Genomic DNA, 20,941 nt, shown 5'->3' with positions numbered 1-20,941 from the left:
GGTAACTAAAGCACCCAGAGGAAACCCTCACAGGCGCAGACAGAATGTGCAAACTCCCACAGACAGACAGTGACTCAAGGCCAGGTGTCTACCGCTGTGAGGCAGCACCTCTAACCACTATGCCACCACGATGGAGTGCTAAACTGCTAAAGAGTTTTGGCACCAGTGACAGAGAAGCATAAGATAATTCTTTGTGGCTAGTTGCTGTGGAATATAAACGCAATCTCAATGACTTGTCCCTCCTGTATCAGTCTTCTGCATTACACCCACTGCTCCTGCCTGCATTCAGACAGAAAGGTGAATGCAAGAAGTTCATTGTTGATGTATTAAGGTTTAATTAACCAGCCTCAAAATGTGACAGCATTCATTACAGTAAGCGTGCTCTAGTTAAGTCACCAAAACTGCTGGGAAACACTCAGCAGATCAGGCAACAACTACGGAGAGAAAAAGAAGAAATAATATTTCAGGCTGATGCTTTCAGCATTTGGAAAATTGTTATCAACCACAAATGTTAAATGGGACACACCCATGGCGTGTTTTGTAAAGTTTATTTATTAGTCACAAGTAGGCTTACATTAACATCACAAATGAAGTTAGTGTGAAAATCCCCTAGTCAACACACTCTGGCGCCTGTTCAGGTACATTGAGGGAGAATTTATCATGACCAATTCACCTAACCTGCATACCTTTGGAGTATGGGAGGAAACTGGAGCACCTGGAGGAAACCCACGCAGACATGGGGAGAACTTGCAAACTCTTCCCAGACAGTGACCCAAGGCTGGAACTGAACCCGGGTCCCTGGTGCTGTGAGACAGCAACACTACCACTGTGCCACCCGTGCAGAGACGGCCTACCATTGGCTGGTGGTGGGACCTTCTGGTCCAACTGTTGCCAACATTGTCCCATTGTATGCACCCTCCCTCCTGCCCAAACCTCCCCTGGAAACCCAAGGCAGGTATTCGCTGTTGGCGGAAAGAAGGTTCTGCCAGCAGGAATTCTATCCGTTTACTCCGGCTCCCTCTCCGCAGATGTTGCTGTGCCTGCTGTCTATTTCCAGCATTCCTCTTTTTATTTCCAATTTCCAGCATCTGACCCTTTTCTCTCCATGAAATAACATCTGCTTTTAATTTTACCTGTTCGGGTTCTACATGGCAGAACATAGAGATCTTTTCTTTTACAGACTTCTCCATGGGAGTTGTACACCGGCAAACAATCTACAGAAACAATTGAGGCAACAAGAAAACAAGAGTTTATTAAAAGGTCAGATAAATACACCACAGCCAAAGGAGAATGATTTCTGCTTTTACTGATGCATCTGTGGGGGTGGATGACAAGTCAGCAGAGCGTAGTCACTCTTTTCGTTTCAATGCGTGTTAGCTGATGAAATACAGCCAAGATGTTTTGAACCTCTATCGGTCGAGAGTACTTTACGACGGGGAGGTCCTATGGAGGGCAGATTATTTGATGCCATCACTATAAAATCAGAAATGTTCACAATCTCCAGCACAAACATCCTTCAACGTAATAAACTCAATAAAAAGCAAAAGCAACAAAATGGAACAATGTAGGGCAGGCCAGTAATTTGGAAGAATGAACGCTGTAACTTACAGTGTAAAGTGTTCCCAGGTTACACCTTCTAAATCATTGTGGTTGACATTATTTTTTGATGCGTGTCATGAATTTTTTTGTTTCGACTTTCACTTTCAATGACAACCCACTGACTGAAGCCCATTGCTACAAATTAAACATCAGCAGCCCAGAGCGATACGACAGATTAGTTTTGAGTTGGTAAATTTGTTGGGATAGTGACAGACTGATTCATCAGCAGAACCATTTAAGGTCCAAAGTAATCACAGTGAAGAATAATTTCAACAAGTCAAATTTTATACGGAACTCTCTTTGTTTTAAGAGTCCCCACAGTGCAGATGGAGGCCATTTGGCCCATCGGGTCTGTACCAGCTCTCCATCAGAGCATCTTACATAGGCCCCATCCCCATAACCGTACAGCTTGCTAATTCCCCCTAACTTACACATCTTGGGACACTAAGGGGCAATTTAACACGGCCAATCCACCTAACCTACACATCTTTGGGTTTTATTTTGCGCCTTCCTCCTGCTTCTCTTCTTTGTGCATCCTTTCCCTGAAATTACTACCTCTCATCTCATTCACATTCTTTGGTATCTCTCCTGCCTTTCATGTCCGCACCGCTGTATCTTTTTTGTGTGTATTCCATGTCTCTTCCCTCAATCCTGTAATCCCCAAACCCTCCCCACCTTCACCTTCAGTTTAACCTTGTTCAGTCCCCTCCTTTTTTTTTAAAATCTCTTTTTCTCTCCCCATTTCTTTCCTCTTTATTTTTTTTCTCTCCTACCTTCTCATTTGCCTTTCTGTACCCTCCACTTTTTTAAAATTTTTCCTGCTCGTCTCAAATCTAACACATTACCATTTGGATAAAGGCAAATTACTGCGGATGCTGGAATCCGAAACCAAAAAAGAAAATGCTGGAAAATTGCAGCAAGGCTGGCAGCATCTGTAAGGAGAGAAAAGAGCTGACGTTTCGAGGCCAGATGACCCTTTGTCAAAAGATGCTGCCAGACCTGCTGAGATTCTCCAGCATTTTCTCTTTGGGTACATCATCGTTTGGAATTTGCCAAGCTAATATTCTTTGCAGATCAGGAGCGTTGTCTATCCACCTGCTTGGGGTGACAGCAAGCTGTGATTGACACAAACTGCAACGGGGAAACTTCTGACCTCAACATTTCTTTCCCTCTACTTAAAAATAGTAGAATCATTGGCTCTGTGGTAAAGGAACGGTTCCCACTGAGATCACTGGCAACTCGATTTTGTTTTGTCACAACTAGAAGAACTGGGTTTAAGACAATACAGCACTGAACTCAAATAACTTTGAAAATGGTTAACATTTTTTTAACAGCTGGTAAGGCCACTAGGGTTAATCGAGGAGTTGATAATTTGCCAGCAATTGAACGAGTATTTTTAGTGCTGAATTTTGCACAAACCTTGAGCAGTGACTGACTCCCGATTACACTCAGGGAGCTGTTCAAAATGGGATATTATTTTTCACTTACTAAATCTGGCGACAGCCCGAGTCCTCGAAGCTCCCGAACGCTGTTCTGTGTCGGTTTTGTTTTCTGCTCTCCAGTCGTACTTGGCTGAAACAAATAATCACATATTTTGTAGTGTGCAATACGCTATCCAGGATATACATGGTAACTGAACAAGATTCTAGTATTGTTGGAAGTTGTGACATTTTCACATTTAACACAGAAAATAACCAAGGTGGATTGAGAATGTTTCGCAATCCCTTTATCAAGCCATCACAATCAGTAATTGATGGGTAATGCTGCCCTTTGTGTTTTGGAGCAGAGAACAGCCACGTCATTTTATTACACACACGGTATTAGAACAAATATTACCCTCAGCCATCCAAATCCCCAAGTTCATCAAAGATTTCTGCTGAATTAGCTCAGGTAGGTGTGAGGCTGAGCTCAGAACCAGGGTTAGTAGGACAACATGGTGGCACAGTGGTTAATACTGCTGCCTCACAACTCCAGGGACCTGTGCTTGATTCCCGGCTTGGGTCACTGTCTGTGCGGAGTCTGAACATTCTCCCCGTGTCTGCGTGGGTTTCCTCTGGGTGCTCCGGTTTCCTCTTATAGTCCAAAGACGTGCAGGTTAGGTTGACTGGCTATGTTAAATTGACCCTAGTGTCCCAGGATGTATATGGTAAAGGGTTTAGCTGGGTAAATAAGTGGCGTTTCTGGGATAGGATCTGGGTGGGATTGTTGTTGGTGCAGACTCGATGGGCCAAATGGCCTTTTTCTGCACTGCAGGGATTCTATGATGGTTACACCGCTGTCTCAGTGCAGGTCAATCCAGTTCACCCCCTCCCACACTCTATCCCAGCAGTCTTGCAAGTTTAATTCCATCAATTGCCCACCCAATTAAGGAGTGGCAAAATATCAGTTAGGCTTCTAGCTCTTGATAAGAAATAGAAGCAGGAGAAGGTCTTATCGACCAATCGAGCTTGCTCTGCCTTTCAGGACTTTCTGCCTCCGTATCCCTCCATTCCCTGAGATCAAAATTGCATCCAGCTCAGTTTTAAATCTCTCCAATGACGGAGCAGCCACAACGCTCTGGGGTAGAGAATTTCATGAATGGATAGCACCCATGGAAAGAGATAGCTGAACAGTGCTATGGCCCTGTGGACAATCACAACACTGCCACACATGATGCATGGCCGCTTGGAATTGGCACCATCAATGCCTGCGGAATTTTACCCCAACGTGACCAGGCGACTATCCGAGCACAGGAAGATCCTCGTCAGGATAGGACTGGCTGATGCATCAGACAGCTGGAGCACCATGACTAGACACAGCATCTCCTGAGAGAGATCTTTAAAAAAATAACCAGGGTCACATAAGAACATAAGAAATAGGAGCAGGAGTAGGCCATCTAGCCCTTCTAGCCTGCCCCGCCATTCAATAAGATCATGGCTGATCTGTCGTGGCTCAGTTCCACTTTCCCGCCCTCTCCCCATAACCCTTAATCCCCTCTCTTATCAAAAACCCATCAACCAGCGTCTTAAAAATATTTAGCGAGGCAGCCTCCACCACTTCAACGGGCAGAGAATTCCAGAGATTCACCACCCTTTGAGTGAAGAAGTTCCTCCTCAACTCCGTTCTAAACCGCCCCCCCTTTATCTTGAGGCTGTGCCCCCTAGTCCTACTGTCTTTTTTGAGCGGGAAGAGTCTCTCCACCTCTATCCTATCCATCCCATTCATCATCTTATATGTCTCAATGAGATCTCCCCTCATTCTTCTAAACTCTAACGAGTACAAGCCTAGTTTATTCAGCCTCTCCTCATAGCTCAACCCCCTCAACTCCGGTATCAGCCTAGTCACAAAAGGAAACAATTCTGGAAAGGATACAAGAGCGAAAAGTCATTGGAAAGATTTGTAATTTTGACTTTGGTAAAATAGTTACAGCACAGTTTGCCCACTGTTTGCACTGGCACTCTGAATGAGCATTTAGCGACATTCCCCTTTCTTATCCCTATATCCCAGCAACATTCCCCTTCAGACAGCGATCAAATTCCTTTTTAAAAGCCTCAATCGATCATGCTTGTGTCACACTCTGAGTAGAATTTCACATTTCACTTGCATTGCAGAAGCTCTTAAGACTAACGGCAGGATATGTAATGGTCACTGTACATCGATGCACCTGATGGCCGTACCTGAATCAAAAAGGCATTGCCAGGAACCTGGAAGCAGATAGGCCACTCTCAGTCGGTCAGGGATAGTGTGCAGGAAGGAAAAGAACAATTATAATTACACTGGAAAAACTAAATTCTTCTTCCAGCACATCAAACCTTTCTACAGGGAAGCAGATGGGGAGGGATTTTGCTTTAGAAATAATAGTAAGGTTCAGCGTGTTTCCTGTTAGTTATGTACAAATTGGACAGCAACTTGGAGCAATCACACAAGCAGTTAAATGCAGAAATATGGAAGATGCTGTTCCAGATGCACTGGTCTTCGAGAATCTGTACCAGAAAGGCACTGTACCGTCTGACTCGCCATTCAAATGAAGAGTTGAAGTTTCCTGCACTGACATCACAAACACGGACTAAAACCACCACAAAATTTAGGGTTTGTCTATTCCAGACTAAGAATCTTTTTATGTCATGTTAAGTCTCAAATTAATGGTGGCACAGTGGTTAGTGCCGCTGCGGCACAGCGCCAGGGACCTGGGTTCGAATCCATCCTTGAGTGACTGTGTGGAGTTTGCACGTTCTCCCCATGTCTGCATGGGTTTCCTCTGGGTGCTCCGGTTTCCTCCCACACTCCAAAGATGTGCAGGTTAGCTGGATTGGCCATACTAAATTGTCCCTTAGTATCCCAAGTTGTGCAAGTTAGGGGTATTATTGGGGTAAATACATGGGGCCTGGGTGAGATGCTAAGTTAGTGCAGACTTTATGGGCCAAATGGCCTGTTTCTGCACTGTGGGGATTCTATGAACTGCCAAAAATTACCATCTCACTGAATAGTAAATTTTGCAAATGTGGGGTCTCATTCTTTCTGCTTTTAAGTATTGAAGACTTAACAAAAGTAAACAACATTCACTTTTTCTTTGCTCTCTTAATCCAATCTTTCTTTCCCTCTCTTTATTTAACCAATTTCACTATTCTAACAGTTCCTGATTCAGACACTGTGCTGCTCATTAGCAACTCTTCACTCTTATTGCTTAAGGAGGTCTTCAGTTACCTTCTCTGGTCACAAGCGCCCAGGTGGATTGTAGAGGGCGCTGCACTTTTTGGGTGATTGGCAGCATAATTTGTCATGCAGAAGCTAACAGAAAGGCTCTAGGCAACTACGAGTCTTTCAAAGCAACGTTCAGCCCAGTAAAATCCGACAGATCCTCTCAAGACTCAGATATCAGCAGTTCGGAAATATTGTGTTCTACCTTGAGACAGGCCCAGAAGCAGCCTGAATGCTTGAGTAGATTCACAATCCGAGAACTCACCTGAGGAACTAAACTGACGTGAATATTGCAGAAATTCTCTCGCTTGGCTTTAAACTGGAACTGCCGGAACGCTTCAATGAAAGGCATGCTTTCAATATCTCCCACGGTACCACCCAGCTGAGTAAAGAGAAGACATTGTTAGGAGAGTCAGATATACTTGAAAATCAAGAGTCACACATTGTAACTGAGACTGACCGAGTTAGGACCCCTATTGGTCTTATCTGCGAGTCATCTTTTGTGTTTCGCAAGTATTCCATCTGCAAGATCTCCCTTTTATACCTGTAATCCTAATTCTCTGACCGATGAGGCCTAATTCTCAGGCTTCTGCCAATCTGACCCCATGAAGAGCAGATAGGAACAAAAAGCCTTTGAAGACAACTCTTGGGCCTCTTGTCCCCTCAGTTGCAGGAATCACCAGTATCTGCCAACCTAGGTGCTACACAGAGCCTAGGGGAATATAAACGCCCCCACTCCTGTAGGGGTGGTGCACAGAATTTAGAGAGAACATAACCCTCTCCCCGCCTCTCCACTTCCCTTAGGAGTGGTACACAGTCCAGTCAGAACATAATCCCCCCTTCCCTAGGAGTGGTGTGCTGTGAATCTGAATAGAACATATCCCCCAGGCTGTACACTATGAACCTAGGGAGCTGACTGGGGCAAAGAGGCAATTCTGCCTTTACACAATGTTAATGACTCAACTGCTTTGGGGCTATTTGGTGAGATAGAGAACATCAGCCAGGATTCTTGTTCATCACCCATTCGTCACTGCTGAAAGCTGGCCATTGGGTGGGACATTGTTGGCAAGCTATGGAAGGTATCGCTGTCGATCACCGTCTGGGCGTACAAAGCATTGTTATGTGAGTGCAGCACCATGGCGCTGATGGATATAAATATAAATACACTGGTAAGCAGTTGGTGCCCCAGGAGGTGGTTGGTGTTGGGGGGCTGGCAGGGAAACTGTAATTTACCTTTCTGGAAATATCAACTTCACATTAATCTGTAGCTCCGAGCTTCAAGGCCAGCTTATAACTATCCACCTTCCCGGTTCAGCGTGCCTTGAAGTCAGGAGGCTGTTGAATCAAACTCTATTCCAGCATAAATCACGACACTTCAGTGCAATACCGAGGGAAGTGCTGAATCTTCAGGAAGATTAAAAAGATGCCACAGCACCTTTCCAACAGTAGGAAATTCTCCTGGAGTTCTGGCCAGCATTCCTCTCAAAATCTACCGCAAAATAGTTAGAAGTCTCACAACACCAGGTCAAAGTCCAACAGACTTATTTGGAATCAAGAGCTTTCAGGAGAGTGACTCACCTGACGAAGGAGCAACGTTCCAAAAGCTCTTGATTCCAAATAAACCTGTTGGATTTTAACCTGGTGTTGTGAGACTTTTTACTGTGCCCACCCCAGTCCAATGCCAGCATCTCCACATCATGCCCCCCAAAATACAATATTCTGGTTGCTTGTGGGGCTTTTCTAAATGCCAGCTACTTGAACAATACTCCAAAAGAAGCAACTAACTAGTAATGAAGCACTTTGCAACATTCCGGGTTACGCTAAACGCTACAGATGGTAAAATGAGTACTTATTTTCTTTACCTCAATAACACACACTTCAGGCTCCACCCCATCAGTGTCCACAGGAATGCGAGCCTGCCGCACCACCCATTCCTGAATAGCGTCTGTGATGTGTGGAACAACTGCAAGGAGACCATAAACATCAACATTGGTCACATAACCAGTTTCCCAATGTACCAGATCATCACTGCCACCCTCACAACTCTCTGGGTAAATTCTCAATCGGTGGCCTGTTCGATAAACTTGCAAAAAAATACATCTTATCAAAAATTGACTCTGCAGCCGGCAGCATCATTGTGTTGCTGAGGGTGGAAAGGTTCCTCCAGTGTGAAAAGATTTCCCAAGGTCACTGGTATTCAAGTGTCCGATTGTACAGGCTGTTCTGGCAGCTGTGTTGCTGTTCGTTCAGTTTGTGGGACAGTGAAAGGCTTAGACAAGTATCGCTGTTTGTGAAATAACACATCAATGTAATCGGGGAAGTCAAACTGAGGGGAAACGAGAACTTAAAAATGCATCTCGAATTTGGGATGTACTTTCTGATAAGGTGGTGGATACAGATTCACCAATCTCCAAAGGGGACTTGGATAAATACTTGACAGCAAAGATAATTGGAGAAATATAGAGAAATGGCAGTGACTAACTGGACTGCTCTTCAAAAAAATCCAGTACAGACAAAGGGCCGAATGGCATCCTGTGAGATATATAATTACAGACCAAATATTACAACCATTACAAGGCCTAAACCTACAAACAATGACTTCTGTATAAAAGCACTTAGACATAGCAAAGATACTTTGAAAGTGTATAAGATATGAGAGGAGGACAGAGTTGCATGAAAAAGTAACAGAGAGGCTGGCTGATGCAATAGGGGTTATAGAAGATGAGCAGCACCTCAAAATTCAGCTGAGAACCTGAGACAAGCTTTTGACCAATGAGGGAATTAAGGGTTATGGGGAGCAGGCAGGTAAGTGGAACTGAACCACTATCAGATCAGCCATGATCTTATTGAATGGCGGGGCAGGCTCGAGGGACTAGATGGCCTACTCCTGCTATTTCTTATGTTCTTGTGACCTTGTGCCCATTTCAAGGTTACAAAGCACCTCCATAAACTCACCTGATATTACTCCTCTTCATCTCATTTGCTGTTAAACATCCTCATCCATGCCCTTTTTACCCTGGACTTCAGCGTTCCACACACTTCTGGCAAGCTTCCCATTTTCCATTCTTTATAAACTAGAGACCTTCTAAAATCCTGTTCATGTCTTAATTCACACCAAATTCTGTTAAGGTTAAATTCCAACTGCCACTTATCTGCCGTTTGACCATCTTCCTGTAACCCAAGACACTCCGCCTCACTGTTAAACACCCAGCCAATCTTTGTGTCATCTGCAAACTTATTGATCCTATCCCCCACATAGCCAGTTGCGCCATTTATATAAATGACGAACAACAGGGGGCCCAGCACAGATCCCTGTGGTACGCCACTGGCCTCCAGTCACTGAAGCAGCCGTCTATCACCACCCTCTGTCTCCTACCACTAAGCCAATTCTGAATCCACCTTATCAGGTCACCCTATATCCCATGTGCTGGCGCTGTTGAAGAATGTGCTACCGAGGTTGCAGTGAAATTTGTTCTGAATGTTGGAGCAACAACTAATAACTGGTAGTTTATGCTTTTAATATAAAAATATCTCAAGGTACTTTACAGAGAGAGAGAGGCATGGAGGGAAAGATTAGGATGGAGAGAGTGGTGTTTAATTTTAAAAAGGTAGAAGGAGAAATGGCTGTATTTGTTGGAAGAGCTTCGGGGGACAGGGTTGTGGGAAGCTGTAGCCAGAGTCACTGACTGATGAACATCAGAGAACTTTACATAGATTGAATAAGGCAAGGCTGTGGGTGTAGAGATTTGAAAACAAGGCCCAAGATATTGAACACACACGAGACGAGAAAGCCAACAGAAATTAATGAATTAGACAAATTAACTGAGGAAAACCCTTCACATAGCAGAAAGTTACTTACCCTGTACAGTTTTGCCCAGATAATCTCCTTTTCTTTCTTTATTAATTACCGACTGGTAGATCTTCCCCGTGGTAATGTTGTTATCCCTTGTTAAACGGATGTCTAGAAATCGCTCATAGTTTCCCAGATCCAAGTCTACCTCACCACCATCATCCAACACAAAAACCTCACCTACACAAACAAAGGAACATTATTGCATATCCTTCATTCCGATTTTTGCAATTCAGCTGTAGATACCATCTAATAAAGCTACTCCCATGAATTAAACAATGCTTCGATACACTTGAGAACTTTCTGCAAAATAACGTTTGTGTGAGAAAGAGAAAGAAAATCACATTGCATGCCTTTTTAAAAGTTGCCAATTTCCGACCTTCTCTCTTATACCTTTGTGCATTCAGCTGATCGTGAACCGTAAGGCAGATAAAACAATGTTTCATCAATTATACTGCCCAGCACATTTCCCAGTTATACAAGTCAATGGGTAGATGTGATACGCTTTGTAACAATGCAACTTGGACCTTATTCTGGGGCAGTGTCATCTCCAGTTGCTCTCAGAGGGTGGTGAACCTGTGGAATTCTCTACCACAAAAGGCTGTGAGGGCAAATCACCGAATATATTTAAGAAGGAAGTAGATCGATTTCTAGACAATAAAGATGTCAAGGAGTGTGGGGAGAGCACGCGAGTGGATCAACCATGATCAACTTGAAAGGCGGAGCAGGCTCAAAGGGCAGAGTGAGCCACTCTGTTCAATGTTTCCAATGCTATTCAGATCAGAGACATTCTCCTGATTATCTGATCATTGACTCATTGCTGTTTGTGGGACTTTGCTATGTGTGAACTGGCTGACCCGTTAACCTATATCACCACTTTACACAAGGCTTCTTCCAACACTTTTGGTGGCTACAATTAAAGTCACTATCCACATCAGCATGCAAGTACATAACATGCCATTAATCACTCATGTTTGTTTTAGATCCTTACATTTCATTCTTGCAACAAGTATCGTAAGAAATGTTTTAAATCTTCAATACCAGCAGTTTATAAAGGCAGCACACCAATCCGCACAATGGTTAGCACTGTGGCCTCACAGCACCAGGCAGCCAGGTTCGATTCCCGGCTTGGGTCACTCTCTGAGCGGAGTCTGCACATTCTCTCCGTGTCTGCGTGGGTTTCCTCCGGATGCTCTGGTTTCCTCCCAATGTGCTGGTTAGGTGGATTGGCCCAGCTAAATTCTCCCTTAGTGTACCCAGGCAGGCACCGGAGTGGGCACTAGGGGATTTTCACAGTAACTTCATTGCAGTGTTATGTAAGCCTACTTGTGACTAATAAATAAACTTTAAATCTTTAAAATCAATCTCTTGGAGGGACAGCAGTGCAATGACAGGTGCAACCAGCGTAACATTGCTTAATGTAAATTCCACAAGGAATTATAGAGGTCTATAAAATAATGAGGGGCATAGATCAGCTAAATAGTTAATACATTTTCCCAAAGATAGGGGAGTCTAAAATTAGGGAGCAATTTTTTCACACAGAGGGTGGTGAGAGTCTGGAACAAGCTGCCAGAGGTAGTAGAGGTGGGTACAATTTTGTCTTTTAAAAAGCATTTAGGCAGTTGTATAGATAAGATGGGTATAGAGGGATATGGGCTAAACGTGGGCAACTGGGTCTAGCTTAGGCAATAAAAAAAGGGGCAGCATGGACAAGTTGGGCTGAAGGGCCTGCTTCCATGCTGCAAACATCTATGACAATAAGGTTAAAATCAATGCCACAGTTCCTGCCTCCAGGGTCTCAAAACTTGTGCAGGTTTATGTTCAATTTGAATGCATTTTCACTGCAGATAGAGCCAAATTATCCAGACATTTCAGGGATTCAGTGCCTCTGCATTGCAATCGAAAAGGTACCTTGTATGTCCTGCTATACAAACAAATCAGAATTGTACAACTGATCAGATCTCTTGCTTTAGGTCAGAATGCATCCCGATACAATAACGTTCTTTTACCAGTTTGACTTCTCAATTCGGAGATGTCACTATTTTAATTCCACAAGTTACTATTCAATGCTTCGAGCCATTAAAATAAAGTTAGAACAGAAGTAGCCCAATCTTCGACCCATGTCATATGGTGATGACCTCCACTCTAACAGAAGGTTCACTGTCCCCTATGAAATATTTGATGCTGAAAAGTCTCAATCATTCACCGTATCCCCTTGCTGGAGGACAAATCAGAGTGAGCTGCTCCCGTGAATACTGAGCTGGAAAATAGGCTTACATTTAAAGAGCAACTTTAGGACATCCTAAAGCACCTTATAATCAATGAAGTACTTCTGAAGTGTCATCTCTGTTGTAATGGAGCCCAATGAATGCAATTAGTTATTATTCTGTCTCACTGATTGAATAACTTTTGACAGTTTTATAATTGAGATATTTACCACATGGTAGCACAGGGGCACAGTGGTTAACACTGCTGTCTCACAGCGCCAGGGACCCGGGTTCAATTCCAGCCTCAGGTCACCGTCTGTGCAGAGACTGCACATTCTCCCCATGTCTGCATGGGTTTCCTCCGGATGCTCCAGTTTCCTTCCACAGTCCAAAGGTGTGTGGCCACGCCAGGGGGGAATAGCAAGGTAAATATGTGGGGTTACAGAAATAGAGCCTGGGTGGGATTGTGATCGGTGCAGACTCGATGGGCCAAATGGCTTCCTTCTGCACAGTAGGGATTCTACGATGTAATTAAAAATCGTCATGCGGAATAAATGTGTTCAAATCCTTCCACCCATTACAGTAATACCACAGTACAGAAAATTCACAGAGTTCAAAGCATAATCTCAGAATAAAGAGGCACCAATTTAAGACTCAGGAGAGGAGGAATTTCTTCTCTCAGATGGTGGTGTTTCTACAGAACTCACTGTCACAGAGAGCTGTGCAGTTAGTGTCCGTGTTTATATCTAAGGCTGAGATAGAGATTTTTGATCAGTAAGGGAAAGGTTAGGAATGTGGACGTGAGGAATGTTGGATCAGCCATGATCCTATTGACTGGTGAAGCAGCCTCGAGGGACCAAACAGCTAATTCCTATCTCCTATCGTCTTACAAAGTACAAAGGTAGATGAAACAGAAAGGGTCGAGAGCTTCAAGTTTTTAGGTGCCCAGATCGCCAACAACCTGTCTGGTCCCCCCCATGCTGGCACTATAGTTAAGAAAGCCCACCAACGCCTCTACTTTCTCAGAAGACTAAGGAAATTTGGCATGTCAGCTGCGACTCTCGCCAACTTTTACAGATGCACCATAGAAAGCATTCTTTCTGGTTGTATCACAGTTTGGTATGGTTCCTGCTCTGCAAAGGACTACAACAGGTCGTGAATACAGCCCAATCCATCACTCAAACCAGCCTCCCATCCACTGACTCTGTCTACACTTCCTGCTGCCTCGGCAAAGCAGCCAGCATATTTAAGGACCCCACGCACCCTGGACATTCTCTCTTCCACCGGGAAAAAGATACAAAAGTCTGAGGTCACACATCAACCAACTCAAGAACAGCTTCTTCCCTGCTGCTGTCAGACTTTTGAATGGACCAACCTTGCATTAAGTTGATCTTTCTCTACACCCTAGCTATGACTGTAACATTACACTCAGCACTCTTTCATTTCCTTCTCTGAACGGTATGCTTTGTATAGCGTGCAAGAAACAATACTTTTCACTGTATGGTAATACATTTGACAATAATAAATCAAATCAAGTCAAAAGACAGTAGTGCAAAATTCTTTACCGTGTTCATACGGTGAGAATGTCCCAGCATCAATATTAATGTATGGGTCGATTTTGATTGAGGTCACATGCAGCCCGCAAGACTTCAGAATGGTTCCAATGCTACTGGCAATAATGCCTTTTCCAATCCCTGAGATCACACCACCAGTCACCAAAATGTACTTCATTTGTCTTTTGGTCTCTGGTGAGCACAAAAAAAAAGCAGCAGGATGAACTGTCAGTTCTTAACAACATTTAACACGTGACAATATCAGCAACACATTCCAATTTGGAATCCTTCACGCCTTATATTTATAGCAAAAACAACAACTGTCGCAATGCAATTTTGGAGTTGCATTTCCAAATACAGCAACCTCGGCTGTGACCTTCATTCTCCTGTGCATTCCAGAGCATGATTCACAAAACTGTTGGATTTTCTCAAACTTACAGATAACTTCTGTGCTCAAGAACGTGAAAACATTCTCAATTTTCTCTGTCCAGTTTCATTCTGATATGAGTATTTTTATTTTCAGCATAATCTAAGCGGGCACCTTAGCACAGCACTGAAGGAATGCTGCACTGTCTGAAATTCTGTTTTTTTCTCTCAAGGGCAGCAAAAAGAAATAGGAGGTTATTTGACCTTTGGAACCTCTCGAATTTGGGAAGGTGGTGGCATAGTGGTATTGTCACTGGGCTAGTAATCCAGAGACCCAGCATAATGCTCTAGGGACCTAGGTTCAAATCCCACCATGGCAGATAATGAAATCTGAATTCAGTAAAATATCTGGAATTATAAAGTCTGATCTATTGATTGTTGTAAAAGCCCATCCGGTTCACTAGTGTTCTTTACCAAAGCGAGTCCAGTCTACATGTGACTCTAAAACCACAGCCGTGTGGTTGACCCTTGAATAGTCTAGCCACTCAGTTCTTGGGCAATAAATGCCCACATCCCATGAATTAATTTTGTAACAAACCTGTCCTTCCTTTCAACAATATCCAACCTCACCTTCACTTTCCCGCCCTGCCTCCACATCCTTTCACTTCACCTTGTCTCCACTCTCAAAAGTAGGTACAAGATCCCACAGCACTTTTCAAATAAGATCAGAGAAGTTCCCTTGGCCAACGTTAATCCTCAGCAAACCACACTGAAGCAGATTAGCTGGTCATTTACTGGTTATTGTTTGTGGGACTTTATTCTGTGTAGTGTGGCTGCCTCATTTCTTTACATCAAGGCAGCAACTTCATTTCTCAATTCTGTCCCCAAATGTAAAGGACTTTACGATGCCCTCACGAAAGTTACTACATTAATGCAAATTCTTCTGTTCCTCCTGACTTTAATGGGAGGGAAGTTAATAGCTTGGGGAGCTACCCTGATCAATCCAAAAATAGAACTATAAAACTATTTTCCCTTCCCCTACGAATGAGTGAAGTGACCAGGAGCTTTACGCCGTTGTTTAAGAAGGGTGCCAGGCAAAAGGCGGGGAATTATAGGCCGGTTAGTTTAACGTCTGTGGTAGGTAAAATGTTAGAATCTGTCATTAAGGAGGAAATAGCGAGGCATCTTGAAGGGAATTGCTTGATAGAGCAGACGCAGCACGGTTTCATTAAAGGGAAGTCGTGTCTGACAAATTTACTGGAGTTCTATGAGGATGTGTCTAGGGCGGTGGATAGAGGAGAGCCGGTGGATGTGGTCTTTCTAGATTTTCAGAAGGCGTTTGACAAAGTACCTCACAAGAGGTTATTGCAGAAGGTCGAGGGACATGGAGTTGGGGGTAGGGTGTTAGCGTGGATAGAGGATTGGTTGTCAAATAGGAGGCAGAGAGTGGGGGTCAACGGGTGCTATTCGGATTGGCGGATGGTGACTAGTGGAGTGCCCCAGGGGTCGGTGCTGGGGCCTCAGCTTTTTACCATTTATATAGATGATCTGGAGGAGGGAACCGAGTGTAGAGTGTTGAAATTTGCTGATGACACCAAGATTGGGGGAACGGCAAATTGTGCGGAGGGTGTGGAGAGTCTACAGAAGGATCTAGATAGGCTGGGCGAATGGGCCAGGAAATGGCAAATGGAATTTAATGTTGGCAAGTGTGAGGTGGTCCACTTTGGTAGGAAGAATGGTAGGAAGGACTATTACTTACGGGGCGAAAAACTGCAGCAGGCGACGGTGCAGAGGGAGCTCGGGGTCCTTGTGCATGAGTCGCAAAAACCCAGCTTGCAGGTGGTCAGGAAGGCGAATGGGATGCTGGCCTTCATAGCGAGGGGGATTGAATATAAAAGTAGGGAGGTCTTGCTGCAGCTGTATAGGGCATTGGTGAGGCCGCAACTGGAGTACTGTGTGCAGTTTTGGGCGCCGCACCTGCGCAAAGAAATTTTGGCCTTGGAGGGAGTGCAGAGGAGGTTTACTAGGCTGATACCGGAGTTGAGGGGGTTGAGCTATGAGGAGAGGCTGAATAAACTGGGCTTGTACTCGTTAGAGTTTAGAAGAATGAGGGGAGATCTCATTGAGACGTATAAGATGATGAATGGGATGGATAGGATAGAGGTGGAAAGACTCTTCCCGCTCAAAAAAGACAGTAGGACTAGGGGGCACAGCCTCAAGATAAAAGGGGGGCGGTTTAGAACGGAGTTGAGGAGGAACTTCTTCACTCAAAGGGTGGTGAATCTCTGGAATTCTCTGCCCGTTGAAGTGGTGGAGGCTGCCTCGCTAAATATTTTTAAGACGCGGGTTGATGGGTTTTTGATAGGAGAGGGGATTAAGGGTTATGGGGAGAGGGTGGGAAAGTGATGGCGGGGCAGGCTCGAAGGGCTGGATGGCCTACTCCTGCTCCTATTTCTTATGTTCTTATTTCTTTCTCCATGGCATTGCCTCGGCCAGTCAGAATCTACTCGCCAACCAACCAATCAGCACCCCTTTCTCCTGTAACATAAACTGTTGTGACGCTTTGAAATTTGGCATTCTTGTGTTTGTCCTAACAAATGCGAGATGCAAAGCTCCCACAACATGTCTCCTTTCGGTGAAAATAGATACCACTCTGATTAGTATATGTTAATCATACAAGGAAATCGCTTCCTTAAAAATATTTAAATGTACAGTACTCCTAAATTATTTCAAACAGTACAAAATTCTGCATTAAGGAAAAAACTTTCAATTTCCTTTCCTCAACCCTTGAAGAAATTGACTCCAGTCAGAGACACAACCTATAACAACAGCTTGATACCTTTAGTGTAGTAAAACAAAGTTTGACATCTTACCACATAAGGACTCAATAGGACAGACAACCAAAGAAAGACTCGATCAAAGAGATACATTTTGAGTGATGTGGACAGTGTGGAGGTTTAGGAAAGGAATTCAGAGCTGAAGTCATGGCCGCCAATGGTTGAGCGATTAAAACACAAGGTGGTCAAGAGGCCAGAAGTGGAGTGCAGAGATCTTGGAGGATTATAGGGCTCGAGGAAATTACAAAGATAGACTATGGTCAGATCTGAAAACAAGGGTGAGAATTTCAAAGTAATTGGTGCAATAAATAAGAGGGGAGTCTATTGTTATCTTAGTCACACCTCTTTATCCAGCAAGGATTTAACCTGGGAATAGAAACATTGATCAATTCTCCCTTTTCCAATGGGAGCAGTGACCAGGAATGAACCAAATGGGTCAGCATCATCCTGAAATGAAACCTATTAACTAGGGGAGGTGATGGCCCAGTGATATTATTGCTAGACTATTAATGCAGAAACTCAGCTAATGTTCTGGGGATCCAGGTTCAAATCCTGCCACGGCAGATGGTGGAATTTGAATTTAATCAAAAATATTGGGAATTAAGAATGTACTAATGATCATGAAAACATTGTCAGAAAAACTCATCTGGTTCACTAATGTCCTTCAGGGAAGAAAATCTACTGTCTGTACCTAGTCTGGCCTACATGTGACTCCAGAGCCACAGCAATGTGGTTGACTCTCAACTGTTCTCTGAACAAGCGCAATTATTGATGGGCAATAAATGCTGGCCAGCCATCAACGCCCATGCCCCATGAATGAATAAAAATAACTCCTGTGAGGCAATTGTCTGAGCCTTAAGATGACATAATGGCATTGGGGTTAGCACTGTTGCCTCAGATCCAGAGACACAGGTTCAATTCTAACTTTTGGTGACTGTCTGTATGGAGTTTACACATTCTCCTAACGTCTGCGTGGGTTTCCTCCAGGTGCTCCGATTTCTCTCACAGTCTAAAGATGTGCTGGTAGGTGGATTAGTGAAGTAAATGTGTGGGGTTACAGGGCTCGGGCAGGAGAAAGGACCTGCGTAAGAGGTTCTGTTAGAGAGTTGATGCAGACTCAATGGGCCAAACGACCTCGTGTGCACTGTTGGAATTCTAAGAAACATTGATGAGGCTAAGTTCTGCCTCTTCGCTGCTTTATTTATCCAAAAAAAAACCATATACACTGGACTCATTCAAACTGCAAAGCAAAAATGAACAAAACGGCAATCTGAAGGGGGGATATAAAGAATAAACTCGGAATAAGGGGAAAATTAAAAGTTTACTGAATGAAGGTAGACACATGTTCCCTGCTTTACGACGCACAAATATTGATTATGTTCATTTGTTTGCATCAAAATCCATTAGATGAGCTCAGCAGACAGTTCATGACCATCGCTTAAACTGACTGGTTGTTTTTGTTTTTTATTCCAATTCAATCCAATCGAGTCCAATCCAGAGTCTCAACAAGTTGAGACATTCCTGATCCAAGCTAACAAGACAGGGCTCTCACCTCTTGCCTTGGGCTTGATCTACATGATCCAAGCTGATTGGAACAGGCATAGCTCCTCCTGCAAGGCTTGATCTCATTTTCATCTTAGCCAAAAGGCCGAGATGCCGCTTTTAAAAATTGCTTCAAATGAAGCTGAAATGTAACCTAATGACTTCAACCAAGCGCAGCATGTCAATACTACACTTGATCTTAGCCAAAAGGCCGAGAAGCGTCTGATAAGCACAGATACTACATTTGATCTTAGCCAAAAGGCCAGGAACTGGTTCTAATTAGAATAGTTGCAATTGATACAAAATAGAAAAAGAGAGATTCCCTTGCAATCACCCAGGAATCCCACAAATTCATCCTGAAATCACTCAGGTATCACATAAGTTCACCCTGAAATCACCTGGGAATCTCCAAGTTCACCTGGCAATCCCCAAATTCACCCTGAAATCAGAGAAAAATCATAGAATCCTTACAGTTTCGAAGGAGGCTATTCAATCCATTGAGCCTGCACCACCAACAACCCCCATTAGATACTATTCACGTAAACCTTCAAATTTACTCTGCTGGTCCTCCTGACACTAAGAGACAATTTAGCATGGACAATCCACCTAACCCGCATATCTTTGGATTGTGGGTGGAAACCGGTGCACCTGGAGGAAATCCATGCAGACATGGGGAGAACGTGCAAACTCCACACAGACAGTGACCCAAGGCCGGACTTGAACCCGGGTCCCGGGCGCTGTGAGGCAGCAGTGCTAACCACTGTGCCACCATATCATCTCAGAATCACCAAACTCGCTCTGAAATCACTGGGGAACTACTCAAGTTCACCCTGAAACCACAACAGAATCCCACAAATTCACCCAGGAATCCACCAAATTCATCTTGTAATAATCAGCGAATCCCCTAAAACTCACCCTGATATAAGCAGGAAATTCTCCCCCATTCACTCTGAAATCATCCAAAAATCCCACAAGTTCACCCCCAAATTCACCACGAAATCACCCAGGAATCCACCTGGTTACAATCAGTGAATCCCCCAAATTCACCTCGATATAATCAGGGAATTCTCCCCCATTCATCCTGAAATCACCCAAGAATCTCCCAAATTCACCCTGATATAATCAGGGAATTCTCCCCCATTCATCCTGAAATCACCCAGGAACCCCGTAAGTTCACCCAGGCACCTACCAAATTCACCTGGTACCAATCAGAGAACCCCTCCAAATTCACCCCGATATGATGGAGAGGGTTCTCCCCCTGAAATCACCCAGGCATCTCCCCCAAACCATCCGAGAAGCCTTTAAAAGTTCCCCAGACAGACCCGGAGTCCCTTCAAACTGAGCTCCAGCCCGGCACTCGCTACATTTCCCTGGGCCCCGATTGGTGCAGATTGCCCGCGCTACCACTCGCTACACTGATCAGATACAGTAACAAGCAGACACTGTCCCGGCTCCCTGTCTGAACCAGAACCCCAGTCTGTCCCGGCTCCCTGTCTGAACCAGAACCCCAGTCTGTCCCGGCTCCCTGTCTGAACCAGAACCCCAGTCTCCCCCAGCACAGTGCCTGCAGACTGACCCCTCTCTCTCTCTCTCTGTGAGCTCCCTGCAAACAGGCGGGAGAAGCTGCCTTTGCAATGCTCCTCTGCTGCCCCGCCGCATTCCCCTTTTCTTTTAGCCGGGGTGGGGGGGCTGAAGGCCAGCTCTACCCCTCCCGGTGCTAAATACACTCCCAGCAGCAACTCACCGCTCTGCGCCGGGAAGAAGTGGCTGGATTGTTGGGATTTCAGGAGACAATTGTGGAAAATTCTCCCCAAAGCCGGCAGCATCCGCTGGCCAACACGCTACAAACACATGTGTCTGTGTCTGTGTCTGTGCTCCCGGAACGCCTGTTTCAGGCCGGGACAGGCGGGCCTGACGTCAACTCAACGCCGGATAGAAAGGAGTGAAGGTGTCTCCTAGTGGCTGCCTGTTTGTGTGCTGTATTCCTCTTCCTCTGTGTGTGTGGGTGGCCTAACAGCAACCCCCCCCCTTCCCTCCTTGCATCTCAGCCAGTAACATTTCCATCCTCCTTCCCACACAATGCTTAAAGATAACATTACAGATATTTCCCCAACATTTGCAAAGTTTTCCAAAATTTGCAAAACAGTAATGTGCTGGGGTGGGGGTGGGGGTGGGGGTGGGGGTAGGATTCTATGCAACTTTTTGCCAACCCCATATCTGGTTGGGGGTGACCAACCTGGTGTAAAAGGTTGGGGAATTTTAACTTGTTTTTTGTTACAAGTGTCAAACGTGACCCCTTGTCAGTAAGAT

At 44.5% G+C, this 20,941-nt stretch overlaps 1 protein-coding gene across 4 annotated transcripts in view; it reads right to left on the bottom strand.

Annotated features, from left to right (window-relative positions):
- LOC145357744 (CTP synthase 1) overlaps positions 1-20,572 on the bottom strand; it is a 54,480-nt gene extending 33,908 nt beyond the window's left edge. For 2 of the 4 annotated variants that reach the window (XM_080211191.1, XM_080211193.1), the window contains exons 1-7: positions 20,376-20,570; positions 13,899-14,078; positions 10,136-10,306; positions 8,139-8,239; positions 6,542-6,658; positions 3,088-3,171; positions 1,134-1,214 (exon numbers count right to left, since the gene is read on the bottom strand). In XM_080211191.1, the coding sequence (XP_080067317.1) occupies positions 1,134-1,214; positions 3,088-3,171; positions 6,542-6,658; positions 8,139-8,239; positions 10,136-10,306; positions 13,899-14,078; positions 20,376-20,457 (816 nt within the window). In that variant the 5' untranslated portion in view covers positions 20,458-20,570. Of the gene's footprint in view, positions 1-1,133; positions 1,215-3,087; positions 3,172-5,255; positions 5,283-6,541; positions 6,659-8,138; positions 8,240-10,135; positions 10,307-13,898; positions 14,079-20,375 lie in introns of all 4 variants that reach the window. The other 2 variants (XM_080211190.1, XM_080211192.1) reach the window with 2 other exon arrangements.
- Between the last annotated feature and the right edge of the window lie 369 nt (positions 20,573-20,941).

This window comes from Carcharhinus amblyrhynchos, chromosome 24 (genome assembly GCF_965287045.1).
Source record: "Carcharhinus amblyrhynchos chromosome 24, sCarAmb.v2.hapA, whole genome shotgun sequence".
NCBI lineage: Eukaryota > Metazoa > Chordata > Chondrichthyes > Carcharhiniformes > Carcharhinidae > Carcharhinus > Carcharhinus amblyrhynchos.
Note: the sequence above shows the minus strand (reverse complement) of the source record. Positions and strands in the feature narration are given on the sequence as shown.